Raw genomic sequence first — 18039 nt, 5'->3', positions numbered from 1 at the left:
GTCCCTGCATAATGGGAGCTACGGCAGTGGAACCCTGGGGTGGCAACCAAAGACAAGGTAAGGTGTCACAGTTAGTTGCAATGTATCATAGATCGGACAGAAGTTTGCCTTCATGTTGTATCTGTGACCTGGGATTTTGTCTTAGTCATCCAATACTAGTTACCTCTGCCAAGCAGTAATGAGTTCAAATTTCAGCATGAGGGAATAGGAAAGAGAAAAATTTCCTAAGAGTGAGAATGATCAAATAAAATTATTACCAAGAGAGGTTTGGACATCTTGTTTTACTTAAGCATAGACTGGATTTCTAATAGTTGGCTTATACATGATTGTCCTTGGAATCAAAGGAATGAACTAAATGATTTTTGAGTATCCTTTCTAGTTTTTTGAAAGTACAAACTTTTCAATATCAATTCAGAATACCTCTTACTAAGAAAATCTTTCATTTTGTTTTTGATTTGTTCTGCATGTTTAGAAATTGATGAGTTTATGCAATGTCTCCATCTTTCTATAAGAACATGAATGATATAAATCCTCTGAGGCTGTATTTTCATTTCATGACATGCATTTAGTTAGAATTTTCCTTGACATACTATTGCCTTCAAGAGCAAAGAGCTTCTTCAGAACAAAATGTGATGAAAAGAAATGTTGTCTGCCTGCTGAAAGAGTGGGAACAGGCTTGGAAATTTTGTTTTAGTGTTATAATTAGGAGAAAAATTGAAAATTTGACCAAAGTTGTAGGAGTCAGTGTAGGAGTCAAGTCAAATCAACAAGCAATTACCAAGTATTAACAAGTACCAAGTACTGTGCTCAATGCTGGTTATGTAAAGAAAGGCAAAGTACACACACACACACACTGATATGCAAACCGGATTTAAATTGAAGATAATATCTGAAGGAGGACACGGCACCAACACTAAGGAGAGCCAGAAAAAGGTTTGTTACAGAAGGGGGATTTTAGCTAAGACTTGAAGGAAGCCAAAGATGCCAAGAGTTGGAGATAAGAGAGGAAAGAATTCCAGGGGAGCTTGGGATCAGCCTAGCTGATAATCAATAAATTGATGATTAGTGATCTCTCTCTTTATCCAAAGACAAACCATGGAGACCCCTGACTGCTTAAATACTTTTTAAAAAGGAAGTGCTCCTGACAGGTGAAAGTGAACCCTAATTGATGAACAATTATTAAGGGCTGAACATATTAATGAGAAGTTGGGTTTAAAGTCTTCTGCACCTTCTGCTGAGAATGTGATTTGATCATGAGATCTGCTCTCTCCAGAAATGTGAACAAAGGAATCCTTTTCCACCCAGACCATTTTGGTTGGTTTTCTTCTTCATAAGTTGGGTTTCCTTAGGCTCTAATGGAAGGGAACAATGACATAGCCAGTTCCAATGGTCTGGTGATGGAGACAGCCATCTGCACCTAAAGAGAGGACTGTGGGGACTGAGTGTGGTTCACTTCATAATATTTTCACTTTTTGTGGTTGTTTGCTTGCATTTTTTCCCATTTTTTTCCTTTTTGATCTGATTTTTCTTATGTAGCATGATAATTGTAAAAATACGAATAGAAGAATTGCACATGTTTAACATATTGGATTACTTGCTGTCTAGAGGAGGGGATAAGAAGAAGGAGAAAAAAAATTTGGAACACAAGATTTTGCAAGGGTGAATGTTGAAAACTATGAATATGTTTTGAAATTTTAAAAAAATTTAGAAAATAAAATAAAAAGGAAAGTGATATAAAGAGGGATTTGGAGTTCCAAGAAAATTTTGGAAGAGGGACAGCAAACAGTTTTAGATGGTAAGGATTAGAGGAGATGCTAAGCAATAACAAAACATGTATTAAGCACCTACCTGTATGAAACAAGTTAATGGAGAACAAATGATTAAAAAAAACTTCAGATTTCAGAGAACTCATTAAGTATTGAAAGTTCAGGGATGAGAAAGCTCATAATGGCTAAAGGATCAGGGAAGATTTCATGGAGGAGATGAATTTGAGCTGAGAATTGAATGGAGAGAGTTTAACCAGGAACAGATGAAGGGAGAAGCCATTCCAAGGAATGCTCCAAAAGCAAAGACATAAGAAGGCATAAACCATATTCAGAAGATAATAAACAGCCCAATTTGGCCAGCATAAAATGAGTAATATGAAATAAGGATAGAGTGGTAGGCTGGCATTAAATTGGGGTGAGACTTAAATGCCAAACTAAGACATTTATATTTTATTCTGTAGGCAATAAGAAGCCACAGAAGGTTTTTGGTTAGAGGATTAATGTAACTAAAGCTATGTATTTGGAACATTAATCTAACAGAAGGTTATAAAATGGATTGGAAGAGGGAAGATGAGAGAGAATAATGGTCATGTGAGAGTTAATAATGATTTAAATTATGATGACATCAGTAGAAATGGAAATATATGTGGAACAGGAAATTAATAGAATGTAGAGAGGCAGAAAGAAAGTCAAACAGAATTAAAAGTTTTGTGAACAGATGGCTATTGGTATAATTAGTAGAACTAAGAAAAATAAAGGTCTGTGAGAGAGAGAGAGAGAGAGAGAGAGAAAGAGAGAGAGAGAGAATGTGTAAGAGAAAGACAAAAAGAAACAGATAGACACAGAGATTCAGAGACAGAAAGAGAGAAACAGAATGACAGAGAGAGACACACACAGAGGGATAGAAACAGAGACAGAGAGAAGTAAAGGAGGCTGAGTAGAGAACCTTAGTGAATGCTTATATTAAGGAAGTGGGTGAAGAAAGAGAAATCATTGAAAGGAATAGAGAAAGAGCAATAAGAAATGTTTCATGAAAACTAGGATAACTTAGTAGCAGTAGCATAACAGAAGCCAAGGGAGAAGAGAGTATTAGAAGGAGTGGGGGATGATAGGGAGTCTAGTCAACAGTGTCAAACGTAGCAGGAGGCCAATCAAGAAGGATAAGGACTGAGAAAAAGCCATTGACTTTTGCAATTAGGGGGTCACTGTTAACCTTCATCTTGAAGAAAGCAGTTACAGTTGAAATGATGAAATATAAGTAGTGAAATAGCTCACCTGAAAGAAAGCCATGATCAGGATAACTTGAACCAATTTATCCAATGATAGGAAACTTGCAAGTCTTGGAAATGGGGTAGCCTTCCAGATTTTCAGGAATTGTTCAGGTTACCTCTTAAGAAAGTTATCTTGATAATTGTTTCAGAAGCATTTCTTTTTTTTCTCCCTGTCTCCAAAAAAGTCTAGAAAATGCTGGTCACTTAAAATTTTCATAGAAATTATCCTACATTCCCAAATCTGTCTATTTTTGAGATTTGAGAAAAATCTTGTAGAAAGCTCAATAGACAGACTGTGGGTGACTTGCAATGGGAAAAAGTAGAAGAAAGATATCAGACTCCACATACATATGGAATATACTCATTGTAGACAGTCATTCTTGGGAATGAGATAATTCAATTTATTAAATATTTATAAGAGCAGGAACAGATTATGGAGTAATGGGTTAGATGACCTTTGAAGTCCCTTATAATAGCTCTATGATTTCAAGCTTACACTGCTCATTTGTTCCCTTTGCTTCCAATTTAGTTATCTTAGAATGAAAAGTTATTGAAACTGGTATCCTCTGGTTCAACACTTTTTTTTAATGAATAAAAAGAACACTGACATTGTCTTTTGGGAATTTGATGGAGTTTTTTGTTTGTTTGTTTCTTTGTAAAGCCCAGACTTATGATTTCATCATAGTAGGAAAATTCTTATTGTGGAAACTCCTGATCAGCAACTATGATTTAGAATTTTTATGTTTCCTAAGTGGTACAGAAAGCTTAAGTAACTTGGCCACAATTATACATCACAGTATCAGGTGGGATGAATCCAGTTCTACATGTTTAGTTACATCAAATAAAATCCCTGATGATGTTAGCATAAATTTTGGCTCTAAGGGAAAATGTAACCTTCATTTTTTGTTGTTGTTGTTTCTGTCTGGGTCTGTGATTTCATTGGTAGGAAAATGGTGGAGAAACTCTCCTTTTTAGCTGCCAGAGACCATAAACCATAAAGAGACTATTTGGAGATGATTTAGAGTAGCAAGTAGAGCTCCAAGCCACAGAAATCCCTGACAGCTTTCAGAAAATTAATTGATGAATTTACAAGGTTTTCAGTAACAAAAGTATTTCCTAAACCAACAGTTCTCAAAGCATGGACTGGGCTTTTGGAAATTCTAGAGACTTTTTCAGGAGATCAACAAAGTAAAAATTACTTCCATAATAATGCTAAGACTTTATTTCCCTATTAAAATATGCCTTCCTTTTGCAAAAACAGATTCAAAAACAAGGATTCAGACCAGATTTTCTTCATATACTTCAATAAAAACAAATCATTGCAAAAAATAGCAGAGGTCAGGGACATAATACAGCTGTTTTTTATTGATCCACACATTAAAGAGATTTGCAAAAATATATAAAACAATGTCACTCTTTTCATTGTCTTTTTTTGTTTTGTAAAATATAGTTATTTTTAATATGTTATTTATGTTAACATAATGGGATTTATTATTTTAAATGATAAATACATAATTTAAAATTTTATCAGTTTTAATTTCTAATATAGTGAATGTCAATAGTAACCCATATAAACAAAAATTCTTTGGGGTTGTCAAACATAAAATGATCCTGAGACCAAAAAGTGTGAGAAGTGATGAAAATATGAACTATTTTTATTTAAATATACATAAGCCATTCCCCTTCTCTAGAGATCCAAATGCTTTATGTAAATACCTGTCCTCTAACTTTACCACACATCAGTTAATCAAGTTGGCAAACATTTTAAAGTGCCCATAGCATGTCTGGTATTGTGGTATTTAGACAGTTGTCAAGACTTAAGAAGAAAAGGAAAATGATTAGGAAATTCAGCAGCTATCATGAGCTTTCCATTTTTCCTGAAATAATGTATGTATTACTTTAGGATCCAAATAAATTGGCAAGTTTTTAGCTTGTGTTATTTGAAATAAAATATTTTTTATTTATCCTTAAATTCATATAACTTTTCATAGTTTTAGAGAATTACTGCCATTTCTTCCATTCATTTCCAATAGCCTAGAGATCTATTAAGTGAGTGATTAGGGATAGGATATGTGGTTTCCATGAACTACTGGATGCAGAAACTCCCTTAAAAATCCAAGACAGCATCTTCTCTGCAAATTTTGCAGTCTTGGAGAGCTATCTTGAACATTTAGGGGTTAAGTGGTTTGCTTGGAGTATATACAAAATGTAAATCAAAGATAGGATTTCAGCTCAGATTTTCCTGGTTCTGAGGCCCATTCTTTATCTACTAAAACCGTGGTGTCTCAAAATTATCTCCTGAGAAACTAGACTTTTTAGAGATAATTTTGGGAAAATACTATGTATAATTACTTATGATTACTATAGATAAATCATTAACTTTCTTTTAGTTATTTTGAAAATATTTCTCCCCCCCCCCCCCTTTTTCTTTCCGCAGCAATTATTGTCTACAGACTACCCTGGACCTGGAAATGCAGCAAACTCCTAATGAAATCCATCCATGCTGGATTAAATGCTGTTGCTCTGATCCTTGCAATTATTGCTCTGGTATCTGTTTTTGACTTCCACAATACCAAGACTATTCCCAACATGTACAGTCTGCACAGCTGGATTGGACTGACTGCTGTCATACTTTACACTGCACAGGTCAGAATCTTAAAAATATTGATAAACAAGACCTAAAGAAACCAAATGGGCAAATTAGATAATATAAGATCTTTTATACTTTCTGAATTTCTTGCAGTCATCATTCTTTTCTCCTTATTTTTATTATGTTTGTTTTCACCATGCATTTCCCCCTAAAGCATCCTAGAAAGCTGTAGGATTTAGTTACTGAACTAAAATATGAGATTTAGAATTTGTCTATGTTGTGTGCACATGTGTCAGTGCATATGCATGAAGGTGTGCTCATGATACATGCAGCATTCTCATGAAATCTAGTTTTGGTTACTTGATAATTCTTAAATGGAGCAGTGGTTGTTTCCTCCAGGTATATGGTTTACCACCCATCACATTCATGCTTGCTTCTCTTGGTCACTTTTCCATGTATCTTTCCATAAGATTGTTGTGGAATTTCCTAGTTTTCTCCTGATATTATTAAGATTAAATGGCACTTGACTAATATTCTTGGAAATTTTAATATATATCTTTTTACCCCAATTTGAGGTCCAAGATCATGCTTTTATTTCATTCATTCATTTTCTAAATATGCATTAAGCATCCAATATATATTATATGCCACATGAGATATTGGGGATACAAAAACATAAACCCCAAACTATCCTTCTTCTCAAGGAGTAAGAAGAAATAATGTATAGAATAGAGGTTCCTAAATTTTCTTGGTTCATATAGCCTATAGTGACTCAACAATTTTTTTTCATGGTATCCCTGGGCTAAAAAAAAAAAATAACTGTTTGGTTTATTAAGTAATGAATTTGTAATGAATTTGTATCCCAAGCACACTGTGGCAAAGTTTGGAAACCATAGGAGTATATTCATAAATGTATTCACAAGTAAATGCAAAATATGTACAAATTGACACAGTTGGGGAAGATTATAAAAACTAGGATATCAGTAAAGGATTCATGTAAGAGGTAACAGAGAAGGGAAAACATTCAGACATAAAGGACAGTTTATCCAAAATCAGGAAGACTAGAGATAAAATGTGGGGGGACAGTAAGAATGCCATTTTGAATGTAGGGTAAGTAAAAAGAAGTAATACACATTGAGCCTAGCAGGGTAAGCTCCATCCAAATTCAGAAGGATATTCAGTGCTCAGCAGAGGAATTTGTATTTTTTCCTGGGGGCAATAGGGAACCACTAATTCTTCTTGATGGAGAAAGTGATATAGTTATTCTTTACCTGAGATTTGGAAACTTTGATGAATTAAAGATGAGGAAAAACTTGTGGCAAGGAAATTATTGGAAAAATCCCAGTAAGAGTTCATAAGGGCTTGAACTAAAGTGGTATCCAGGAGAGAAGACAAGTGGAAACAACTTAAGATGGGCTGACAAACTCAGAAATGGGATCTACTAAAGTATACACAAGGATCCCTATGGCTATATATTGACTTAGAAAAACACATTTTAACATTATGTATGCTGTACACTATTCTTTTTTTTATTTTGTTAAATATTTCCCATTACATTTTAGTCTGACTCAGAATGCACTAAAGAGAATTATAGCCTGAATATTGTTGGTGGCAGCTAAGTGTTTCATATTGCTATTGTAAGTGATTGTCTTCATACCTTCTCCAGCACCATGATTTTGTGGATATCAATTATTTATTAAATAGTGAAAGAGTAAATGAATGAAATCCCTTGCTATTATAATATAGGTTGACTCATGAGGGCAATGTAAAGTTCCTATCCCTCTGAGCTTTGCCAAATCCTGAATTTCAGATTTGTGGCTAAAAGAATAAATATGTCACAATAGCTAGCATTTACATGGTACTTTGAGATTTGCAAGGAGCTTCATATGTTATATCATTTGATCTTCACAACAACCCTGAAAACTAGGTATTATTATTATTATCCTCATTTCACAGAATGAGATTGAGAAAAACCAAAAGACTTGCCTAGATCTACATAATTAGTAAGTTTCTGAGATAGGATTTGAATTCAGGTCTTTGGAGCAAGAAAAAGACATGACAAAACTATTAAAAAAAATTATTCCCATGACTGAACAAGTTGTGATATATGAAGATAATGGAATATTATTGTTCTATAAAAAATGAACAAGCTGATTTTAGAAAGACCTGGAAAGATTTACATGAACTGATGCTGAGTGAAACAAGCAGAACCAGGAAGACATTGTATACAAAACAATAACAGTAAGAATGTGTGATGATCAGTTATGAAACATTTGATTCTTTTCAGTGGTCAAGTGATTCAAAACAATAGATTCTGGACAGAAAATGCCATATTCATCCAGAAAAAGAACTAAGGAGACTGAATGAAAATCAACACATGCTATGCTCACTTCTTCTGGCATTTTAAAAATCTTTCTCATGGTTTTTCCCTTTTGCTTTGATTTCTCTCTATCAACATGATTCATAAAGCAATGTGTTAATATAAATTTTTTAAAAAGGGAACAAAATAAAAAATAAAATAAAATAAATGAAAACAATCTTTACATGATTTGGAAAATAAAATATTATTTAAAATTTAAATTAAAAATATAATTGGAAAATGTTTAATGAAATAAATAAAAAATACAACATTTAAAAATATAATTCCCAAAGAAGCATGAAGAACAAAGAGGAGAGAGGGAGTTTTGATCGGGGTTTTGGCAGTGGGAATAGAGAAAGGGAACTAGATGCAAAGGGTTTGGAGAGAGATTAGAAGAGAGAAAAGTCAAATGCAGCTCCATAGTTTCAAACTTAGGAAATCACGTGCCACAGAGAAACAGTGGAGTCAAAACAGGGAGATATTTTTTGGAAAACTAATGAGCTTGATTGTGGACATGAGACTTTGATTTGTCATTGGGTTAGCCAGATTAAGAAGTCATGTAGGTATTTAGATATGCAGATGCAGACTTCAAAAAAGGGGTTAGGGATGGGTATATAGATTTGTAAATCATCTTCTTAGAAGTGGCAGTTGATGTATAAATATGTATACACATATTGTATTTAACATACTTTAACATATTTAACATGTATGGGACTACTTGCCATCTAGGGGAGGGGATGGAAGGAAGGAGGGGAAAAGTAGGAACTGAAGTTTTTGCAAGGGTCAGTGTTGAAAAATTACCCATGCATATGTTTAGTCATTAAAAAGCTAATAAAAAAAAGAAGAAGAAGAAATGACAGTTGAGGCTATGGGAGCAAATGAATTGCAAAGGGAAAGGATATCCAGGGAGAAGTGAAGAGGAGTAGAAATAAGCTTTAAAGGGCAGCTAAGGGGAGAAGGGTGCAATGGATTAAGCATCAGTTATCGGAGTCCAAAGGATCTGTGTTCAAATGTGATCTCAGACATTTACTGGCTCTGTGACCAGGACAGTCAATTAACTGCCTCCAAAGAAAGAACTTTTGAGGAATATCCACATTAAAGGGTATGATAGAATTCAAGAAGTAAGAGGTTAACCAGGATCCTGCCAAATCTTTGAAGCCATTAGAATTTAAGCCCTTTGCAAAAAAAAAAAAGGAGTTATTTCATTTAAGATATCTATAATTCCAAGATCTAATAAATACAATGCCAGACACATAGCAGAAATTTAATGAATGCTTGATGATGGGTTGAAGCTCAGAGAGGAGAGAGTATCCAGTAATAGAAAGTGATCAATAGATTCAAAACCTATAGGGAAGTCAAGGAAGATGAAGACTGGAATAAGGTCATTAAATTGGCAATTAAGAGGACTGGTAATGTCTTAAAGAATAGGCTCAGTGTGTGAACCACTACATAGAATTCCCAATCCCTCTGTTTTTAATATACTTTGAAATAGTGTACTATTAGCCTGTGAAGGGACACTATTTCAAAGTCCAATTCTTCTTGTACATGTATACATATATTGTATTTAACATATACTTGCCAAGTCCATCACAGTTGATCATCACACAATCGTGTTACTGTGCATAATGTTCTCTTGGTTCTGCTCACTTCACTTAGCATCAATCAGTTCATATAAATCATTCCAGGCTTTTCTGAAATCAGCCTGATCATCATTTTTTATAGAACAATACCATTCCATTACATTCATATACCGTAGTTTATTCAGCCATTCCCCAACATAAGGACATCCTCTCAGTAGGAAAGTTTAACAATGAAGGGGAAGAAAGGAAGGTATTTCCCCCAAAGACTGGTGAGAGGTGAGCATGTTTATAGGCAGAAGGGAAAGGTCCAGTGGAGAAGGGGCAATTAAAGACATACAAGAAAAGGAAGCTAGTCTTGGAGGATGTGGGAAGGGATGGGAGTGAATATATAAGAGATCTTGGCAAAGTCATTTCTCCCATTTTAGACTTCATTTCCTCATCTGTAAAACAAAACGGGCAATCTAGCGGCTCTCTAAATTCCCTTCCAGCTACAAACCTTGGATCCTCCATTACTAATTAAGTAGTACATTATTTCCTTTTCTACAAAGTACATTTTTCCATGTCTACTACTAAATTCTTGTTGTCCTAAGACTTCCAGGAAGAATGCCATCAGTGGAAAATCATAGCTGCAATGCAGACTCCTCAGGACAGCTCTCACACGGTCTGCTTTGGCATTTCTAAATAGAATAGCTAAAGCGAACATCTCCTGAGTCACATTCACTGATTCCACGTAGGAAGCCTTCCTTAGTAGGTGTGCTCTTTTGCTTATCTTTGCTAAGAATGAATTTCTATCAATTGCTATTAATGATATTTATATTTTAGAAAAGTCTGAGAGTCTTGCCTCTCTGTGCTCTGGCTTCCCTTTTATCTCTGAGAATGTGTATGTGCATGCATGAGTGCACACACACACACACACACACACACACACACACACACACACATTTCATGATTGTTGTTTATTCAGTCTGAAACTAGGCATACAAAGCACATTCCAGGACAATTGGTTTCCAGCTATTTTCTTTTGTTCTCTGAAATCTATTTTTAGAAATATTGAACTGCCAGAGTTGATATAAGGGTATGATCCAATGCTATTGGAAGAAGGAAGAAACAGCTGAAATAATTCCTTCTTTCTTAAAGGGCAAAAAAAGTGAAACCGTTTTTAACCTTGCATTATCAACGTCACAGCCCCCAATCCTTTTCATGCACAAGCACACTTTTGACAAACTGGTTTTAAGTTCCATAATTTTACTGTATACATATGTCCAGGCAGCTAGTTGGTGCAGCAGATAGAGCACCAGCCCTGAAGTCAGGAGGACCCGAGTTCAAATCTGATCTCAGACACTTAAAACTTCCTGACTGTGTGACCCTGGGCAGGTCACCTAACCCCAACTGCCTCAGCAAAACATATATATATGTATGTCCAGCTCTTTAGTTGTTTTTGTTTGTGGTAACATTAGCATAGCAGACAACAGAAACTTGGTGTTCCCATACAAAAGTTGATTTTTCTTCTTTGGCTTCAAACTAGGAGCAGAAATGAGGCTTCACTTGTTGAGAATGCATCAGTTCACTTTTAAATGGTTGTGCCTGGGGTTTCCACTTTCCAAGGAGTAGGAGAGATGCTTCAATAGGCTTGCCACTAACTTACAAAATGAGAGCTTAAAAAACTTCTCCTAACCAGAACTGGCTTTGTATTTCAGTTTCAAAAGAATAATCATGTGTGTGATGCTTTTATCTCAATATCTGAGATTAGTCTGCATTCCCTTCCCATCATCACACTCAAGGGACATACTTGATGAAGACTATATAGAATGAAAGAAAAAATTTTAAGATTGTAACTTCTTTCCCAGCACTTTCAGTAGCTGTCCCTGTGAGTCCTACATGTAAAATTAAGACAGGTCTCCCTAGATACTTATCCTTCATAATACAAGGGAATTTTAGTTTTGTTTCTTCCTTTAAACCCATAACTGAAAGACTTGATTTCTCAAGAGTGCTAAAGCATGGTTGAGAAGGAGGATGTAATTGTTAGGATAGTTGGGAGGCAGGGGACTTTTTGTTTTTATTCTTTCTTATTTTACACACATACACATACTTTTTTTTTCCAGTCTACTAAATCTTTTCTACTGTTGTTTAAATGTGACAGGTAAATATGACATTACATGGGACTAAATTAAATTCTTAGTAGGTATGACTGTCCAGCAAGGACCTACTTCTAAGCAGAAAAGGTATAACTGTCTAGTTTTTTTTTTCTTTGTTTCTCAAGTTGTAGATGTGGAAATCTCAATGCTAAGATCCTCCATGATCTAAGAAGCTTTCCCTCACTTTCATCAATAGAGTCATAGTCATCTATCTGATTGAAAACATCTAAGTCATCCATAAATGGCATTTGATGGCTTTCAATTTTTCTTATTTTATGTAAATAGTTTTTTTTCCCAATTTTATGTAAAAATAGTTTGCAACATTAATTTTTAATAAGATTTTGAGTTCCAAATTTTTTTTGCCTCCTCCCTTCCCCTCCTGTTTCTTCAAGATGGAAAGCAATCTGATATAGCTTATATATTGCAATCAAGTTAAACATTTTCCATGTTAATCATATGGTGAAAGAAAAAAATGGAACAAAAGGAAAAACACAAAAAACCCCACAAAGTAAAATAATACACTTCGATCTACATTCAGACTCCATCTATATGCAATTTCATTTTGTCTAAAAACCACACAATAACTTATTATTGATGATGTAGAAATAGTCTAATAACATCAGTCAAATCATCTGCAGAAGGGGAGAATTTTTAAATTTGAGTTAAGAGAATAAACTTGGAAGAGACATAGTGGAAAGCAATGCAACCTATTAAAAGGTTAGAAAATAAAAAAGAAGACAAATAAATAAGACATTGTCCTACTGAAGGAAAAAAAAAGGTCAACTTAGTCACGATATACTTAGCAAACTTTGAAAGAGCAACAGTCTCAGCAAGCTATTTTCTTAGATTTTCTAATAATGACTTTTTCTTTTGGTGTCTAAAATTATGTCAACTGCTAGTAATAACTTCCCAGCTGCTCTTACGAATAATTAGTGGTTTTATACAAAGTCCCATCAATTAAAGTAAGATAGATTTTCAAAATAAATTTCAAAAAAGAATCCAACTAGATAAGGAACAATAAAGGAGTTTCTGCTATGAAATATAGAGAGGATGACCAAGAGAAGTTTGGTCGAGATTAATTAAGAGGTTCAAGGATAAGTCTTTTATTCCAGCAGTGAAGATAATCCTAGAGAAGATATAAAAATGTTCCCACTGGCATTACATTTGAGATTTTCTTCTGACTTCGATAATGTCTTCTTGATAGAGTGGGAATGAGTGCTCTTGTCATAGTGAATCCTGTATTTGAGTTTAACATTTGGAACTGGCCATTACAGTGGGGAGCAAAAGTGATTTAAGAGGCTCACTAATTGCCAAATCACCTCCAAAAAACAACATGGCTGTTTTTTTAAAAAGGAAGGATCATGGAACCATAGAAATGGTAATGGCTAGACATGGTGGTGAAGCAGCAATAAGGTGTTTTTTTTTTGGGGGGGGCAATGCTGAGTTTTGGGACCTGTTCTCTTGGACACAGAGAAACTTGGATAATACCAAATTCCTAGATTAGGCCTATTTGAGAGAAGAGAACTTTCAGAACATCATGCCATGGAGCAGCATGAGATAATGTTGCAGTGAACAAACCTGAGTTTTACCTTTTATTGTTTCTGTGATTTATGCAGACTAAACAGGTCTATATAACAATAAAATATACAGATTTTGTTTCCCTGGCAGAAAGATTTTCTTCTTTTTCATGTGGGAGGTGAAAGAGATGTTTTGGAGGAATGTGTAGTTCTTTAAAGGAGATGGGGCTCACCAGAGAAGGAAGGGAAATTGTCTTGAATATTTACAATCAAGTGTCAGTATTTTGAATTTTTCATTTTCTTTGGAGTAAAATTAGGCCTACCCTCTATATTTGATGTATTGCTAGCCTAGTTTCATAAGAGCTTAGGACCCTTTAAACATATATGTGTGATTATCTATGTGTGTATATGTGGGGGAGTATATTTGTATATTCCTAGGGCAGTTTAGGGCTGTAGAAAATCAATCCTTTACTAATATTCTGTGAGTACAAACTGAAGAGAAATTTTGAGGAACAACCTTAACATCAAACTTGATCCACGTAAGCCTGGAACTGTATGTATCGTTCACCTGTTATTCTTAGGTCATTTTTCAAATAATTATTGAAAGGATCAACATTCAGAGAATTGTAAATTCATTTTCTTTTGTTTGGCAGGGAAGAATTAAATAATTTCAATAGACTAAAGGGAATTAAAATATTAAATGGGGATTTTTTTAAAATAAAATTTATTCCTTTAGAAAGAGGGAGAGATAGATAAGAAGACATCAATAACATTATTTTTGTGTAAGACTAACATTTATCTTTATTGATTTTCTTTTATTCTATTCAATGTTCTAATCTACTAAGATCTTTTTGGCTCTTGACTCTATCATCTGTAGCAACCCCTCTCTGATTTGTGTCATCTGCATATTTGATGAACATACCTCTATACTTCTATTGATAAAAATTTTAAATAGTTAAGTTAAATAGTCAAACCCACATTCATGGAGTACTTCATTGGTAACCTGCCATGTTAACATTGAACCATTAGCAATGACTCTTTAAGTGTAGTTATGTAATTGACTCTAAATCTGTCTAATTGTATTATCATCTACTCAACATCCCTCCTATCTTCTCCACAAGAATAGGAAGAGATCTTCTTATCATGAAAGAATCAAAATTTCCATATAATTTTAAACAGGAAACACATTTAAATTTTGGTAGGAGATAGTGAATGTATTTTTTCCCCCCAGGAAAATAAAAACTTGAAATTCTGGAAACTCCTGTTTTTCAGGAACATTGTTACTTCATAAAGCGAGCAAAATCTCTTTATGAAATCTTAAAAGGGACTAATTATAGCATGTTTGTAAAGGGAAACATTTTTAAAGTAAGTGATAGAAATTTATAAGCTGACGTGTGTGTCTATATATAGATTATATATATGGTTAATGTAATACTTAGAAAGATGCAAAAATAGTTTTCTTTTCTTCACTTTGTCTCACTTCCTGTACAAGTTATATATGTATGAGTTCAACAGAATTTTATAAAACAAATTGAACTCTATTCCACCCAATAGCTCCAAACAAGAAGGTTCTATTGACACATTTAGCTATATGTTGAATGTAATAACTAAAAATTATTACAAAAGTTATTGAGTGCAATGAACTTAGAATTGTTTGTGTACCTGGAAGAAGGAGGACTATCTAAAATGTTCTGGGAGGGGGAAGGGGAACCACTGTTTTTATTCTTTATTCTCTAAATATTTTTCCCTATTTAATTTCCTATTCAATATTTTTATTTTTCCTATTTTTATTACTATCTAAAAATTTTACTTTAGAACTTTAATTTTTTTCTCTCTTAGGCCTTTTGTTTTATGGAGAAGAATAAGCCTTAAAAATATAAAATGAGCAAAGAATAATGAGCAGAACTAATCCTTTGAGATATTACTTTGTACTTTAAAAAAAAGAAAAAAATCAAGAGATAGAGACTAAATCTGGGATTTCATTGATAGTGAGAAGTCCTGCTGAGGAACTTTGTTTATCTATACATATAATGTTATTTAAAAAAAAAAAAAAAAACATTGATCTAGCTATTACAACAACATTTGTAACAGCTTTATTGTAAGAATATATGTTCAAAGATTGTGGGACAGTTGAATAAATGCAATTATTATTTAAAATAAGTCAATGTAATGAAATTATTAATGGCAATTTTTCATGGTAGCTTTACAAAGCCCTACAAAGACAAATGTAAAGAATAACAAAAAAAATACACATAAGGTGTTGTAGAGGGAAGAAACCAGAATAATAGCAACAACCAATTAATCAATGAACATTTATTAAAGTGCCTTCTATTTGTCAGGCATTATGGTAGGCATTGGGGATGAAACTGTCCCTAACCTTAAGATTACATTTTTATCTTAGAAAATAAATGTCTGAGTAAATATGTTAAAAGTAAATAGAAAATGGGGTGGGCAACACTTGCATCTGGGAGGACAAAGGAAGATATATAGGAGGGATTACTTGTGCTGATCTTTGAAGGACCCATTAATTACAACTATAAAAAATAACATCAAAATTTTATAAGAACTTAGAAGAAAATGATCAAAATGACATGCAAATAATTATGTGTATTTGTGTATAATTATTATAGTGGAGAAACAACTGGATTGGGATTCAGAAAGACCTGCTGATACTTGCTAGCTAGATTAATATTTTTCCTTTTAATAACATCATTCAAACAAGGTGCCCAGTAGTGGGATAACTGGGTCAAGTCTGACTAATTTTATTGTATTTTACCAAGTTATTTTCCAAAAAGATACCTATCCTGAGACCCACCAACACTGAATTTTTATTGCTTGTGAGTTAGTATTTGCATGTATGTTTTACCACTTTGCCAACTTAATAAGCATAATTTTAAAAGTCACATTTATTTAGTGCCCTAAGCTTTTAAAAAATGCTTCCCTTAAGTCATTCTTATGTCCTTGATAATGGAAATGGTATTATCCTTACCTTAAATATGAGGAAGCAAAAGCCAGGAAGGTAAATGACTTGTCTAGAATCATAAAGCTACTAAGCTCCAGAGTTTGCATTCAAACCCAGGTTTCTCCTGGCTTGTAGGCCTGTACCACAAGTTCCCATTATATTACACTGATTTATATTACTCTGCATTTTGGGAGATTTTGATTAAATTTCTGGGAATTAAAAAAAGTTTTTTTAATTACTCCAGAACGGCTTAGTCAGATCTTTTGGCCTTTCAGGAATTTTGGAAGACTTGGAATGAGAAGTGTGCATTTCTGTGGGGATTCTTGCCCTATCTTTAAAGTTAACATAAGAAAGGTTGGGAAAATTTAAGTGAGAAAATTACTCAGCGGTAATGAGCTGTGTCCCTTGGTCATCTAATTACCCAGTCTTCTCCTTGCCTCTTTCCCCAGTACCATAAAAGAATTGAATAGGTGTTGTCTCAGTCAGAAAGAGACCTGGGAAAGACCTTAATTTAAAAAGGCCAAGGTCTCCTACATTATCCAGGGCCATCTCCAGTTGTCCTGATCTGTATCTTGCCATTGGACCCAGATGGCTCTGGAAGAGAAAGTGAGGCAGGTGACTTTGCACAATCCTCCCTCACTTAAATCAAATTCATTTGTATATCATGGCATCACCTTCCTGATGTCACGGTCCTCTTCTAGAATGAAAACCACAAAAGAATTGACCACAAAGGAATGGTGGTAAGGAAAATCACAATAATACTACAAAGGATGAAAGAAATATTTTCAAATTTTCAAAGATAGACCCATGGAATGAAGAATGGAACTCATGAAAATTAGGACTTGAAATATTAGGAAATGGAGATTGGGCATTTATGGCAAACCTCTCCAACTATTGTGGTTCCATGTGCCCCTCTTCCCTGCCTTTATTCTGTTTTCTTTTTCTTACATTTTATTGTTCTGCATTCCCTTTTGTTCATCTCTTATAGAAAATATTCTGCTACTAGCTTGTCCACCTTACTATGTGGTCTCCACATCATTTACTTACTTCATCGTTCTCGTCTCCATCTTTTATTTCACTCACCTTTTCTGTTACTTACCCAGTGGAGAGTTATAAATCGATTCTTCAGAAATGTACTCATGTTAAATGGTTGGAGCTAATGATCTGATCCCCATCTTTTGAAATAGGAAGCAAAAACTAGACATAAAAAAGCTTGCCCTTCAATTCTAAAATAATCACTGAAGGAGGAAGCTAAGTTCACCATCAGGGAACCAGGAACAATGTGAATCACTGGGGGAAATCCTGTGAACCATTTTAAATTTCAAATACACAGAGCTTCCATTTGCAGTATTAAGTGCTAAATAAATATGCAAAATAGACTATTGATAGTATTTTTAATTATTTTTTCCTCATTATAATTTCCTCCTAGGCTCATTCTGAGTGCACATTAGGTTTTTGTGTTTTTCTCTTCCTTCCGATTCCCCCCTCCCACCTCTCATCTCCCATTAATCCTTTGACCCCAATCAGGAAAGATGTGGAGTGGACGTTAATGCTTTTCTCATCAGGCTGCCACCCTTACAGAGCTCACCCACTCCATCCTGGGAAGGTATCTGAAAATATTCCTTTAAATTCAATAATTCAAGAACCTATAGGGTTCCTATTATACTTAAAGGAGCAGTGATACCTAAAGAAAAGAACCAGCAAGGAGCAGCTTATGTATTCTTTCCTTCAGAGAGAATATTCACAATGCCAATATGGGTGACAGGCCCTTTAGGAGGCAGAAACTCCTCCAAATGTAAAACAATTGAAAAAAGAACTCAGGATGTAAGTAGGGAAGGAAATAAGGAATCCCCAAGATT

The 18039-nt window shown here is 34.2% G+C and overlaps 1 protein-coding gene across 1 annotated transcript in view; it reads left to right on the top strand.

Moving 5' to 3' along the window:
• LOC127557786 (plasma membrane ascorbate-dependent reductase CYBRD1) overlaps window positions 1–18039 on the top strand; it is a 36451-nt gene that overhangs the window by 13216 nt on the left and 5196 nt on the right. The window contains exon 2 of the mRNA XM_051991098.1: window positions 5475–5683. Coding sequence (XP_051847058.1) covers window positions 5475–5683 — 209 coding nt within the window. The remainder of the gene's footprint in view (window positions 1–5474; window positions 5684–18039) is intronic.

The sequence above is a fragment of the Antechinus flavipes genome, chromosome 3 (genome assembly GCF_016432865.1).
Source record: "Antechinus flavipes isolate AdamAnt ecotype Samford, QLD, Australia chromosome 3, AdamAnt_v2, whole genome shotgun sequence".
Classification (NCBI taxonomy): Eukaryota; Metazoa; Chordata; class Mammalia; order Dasyuromorphia; family Dasyuridae; genus Antechinus; species Antechinus flavipes.
This window is presented reverse-complemented; position numbering and strand designations above follow the sequence as displayed.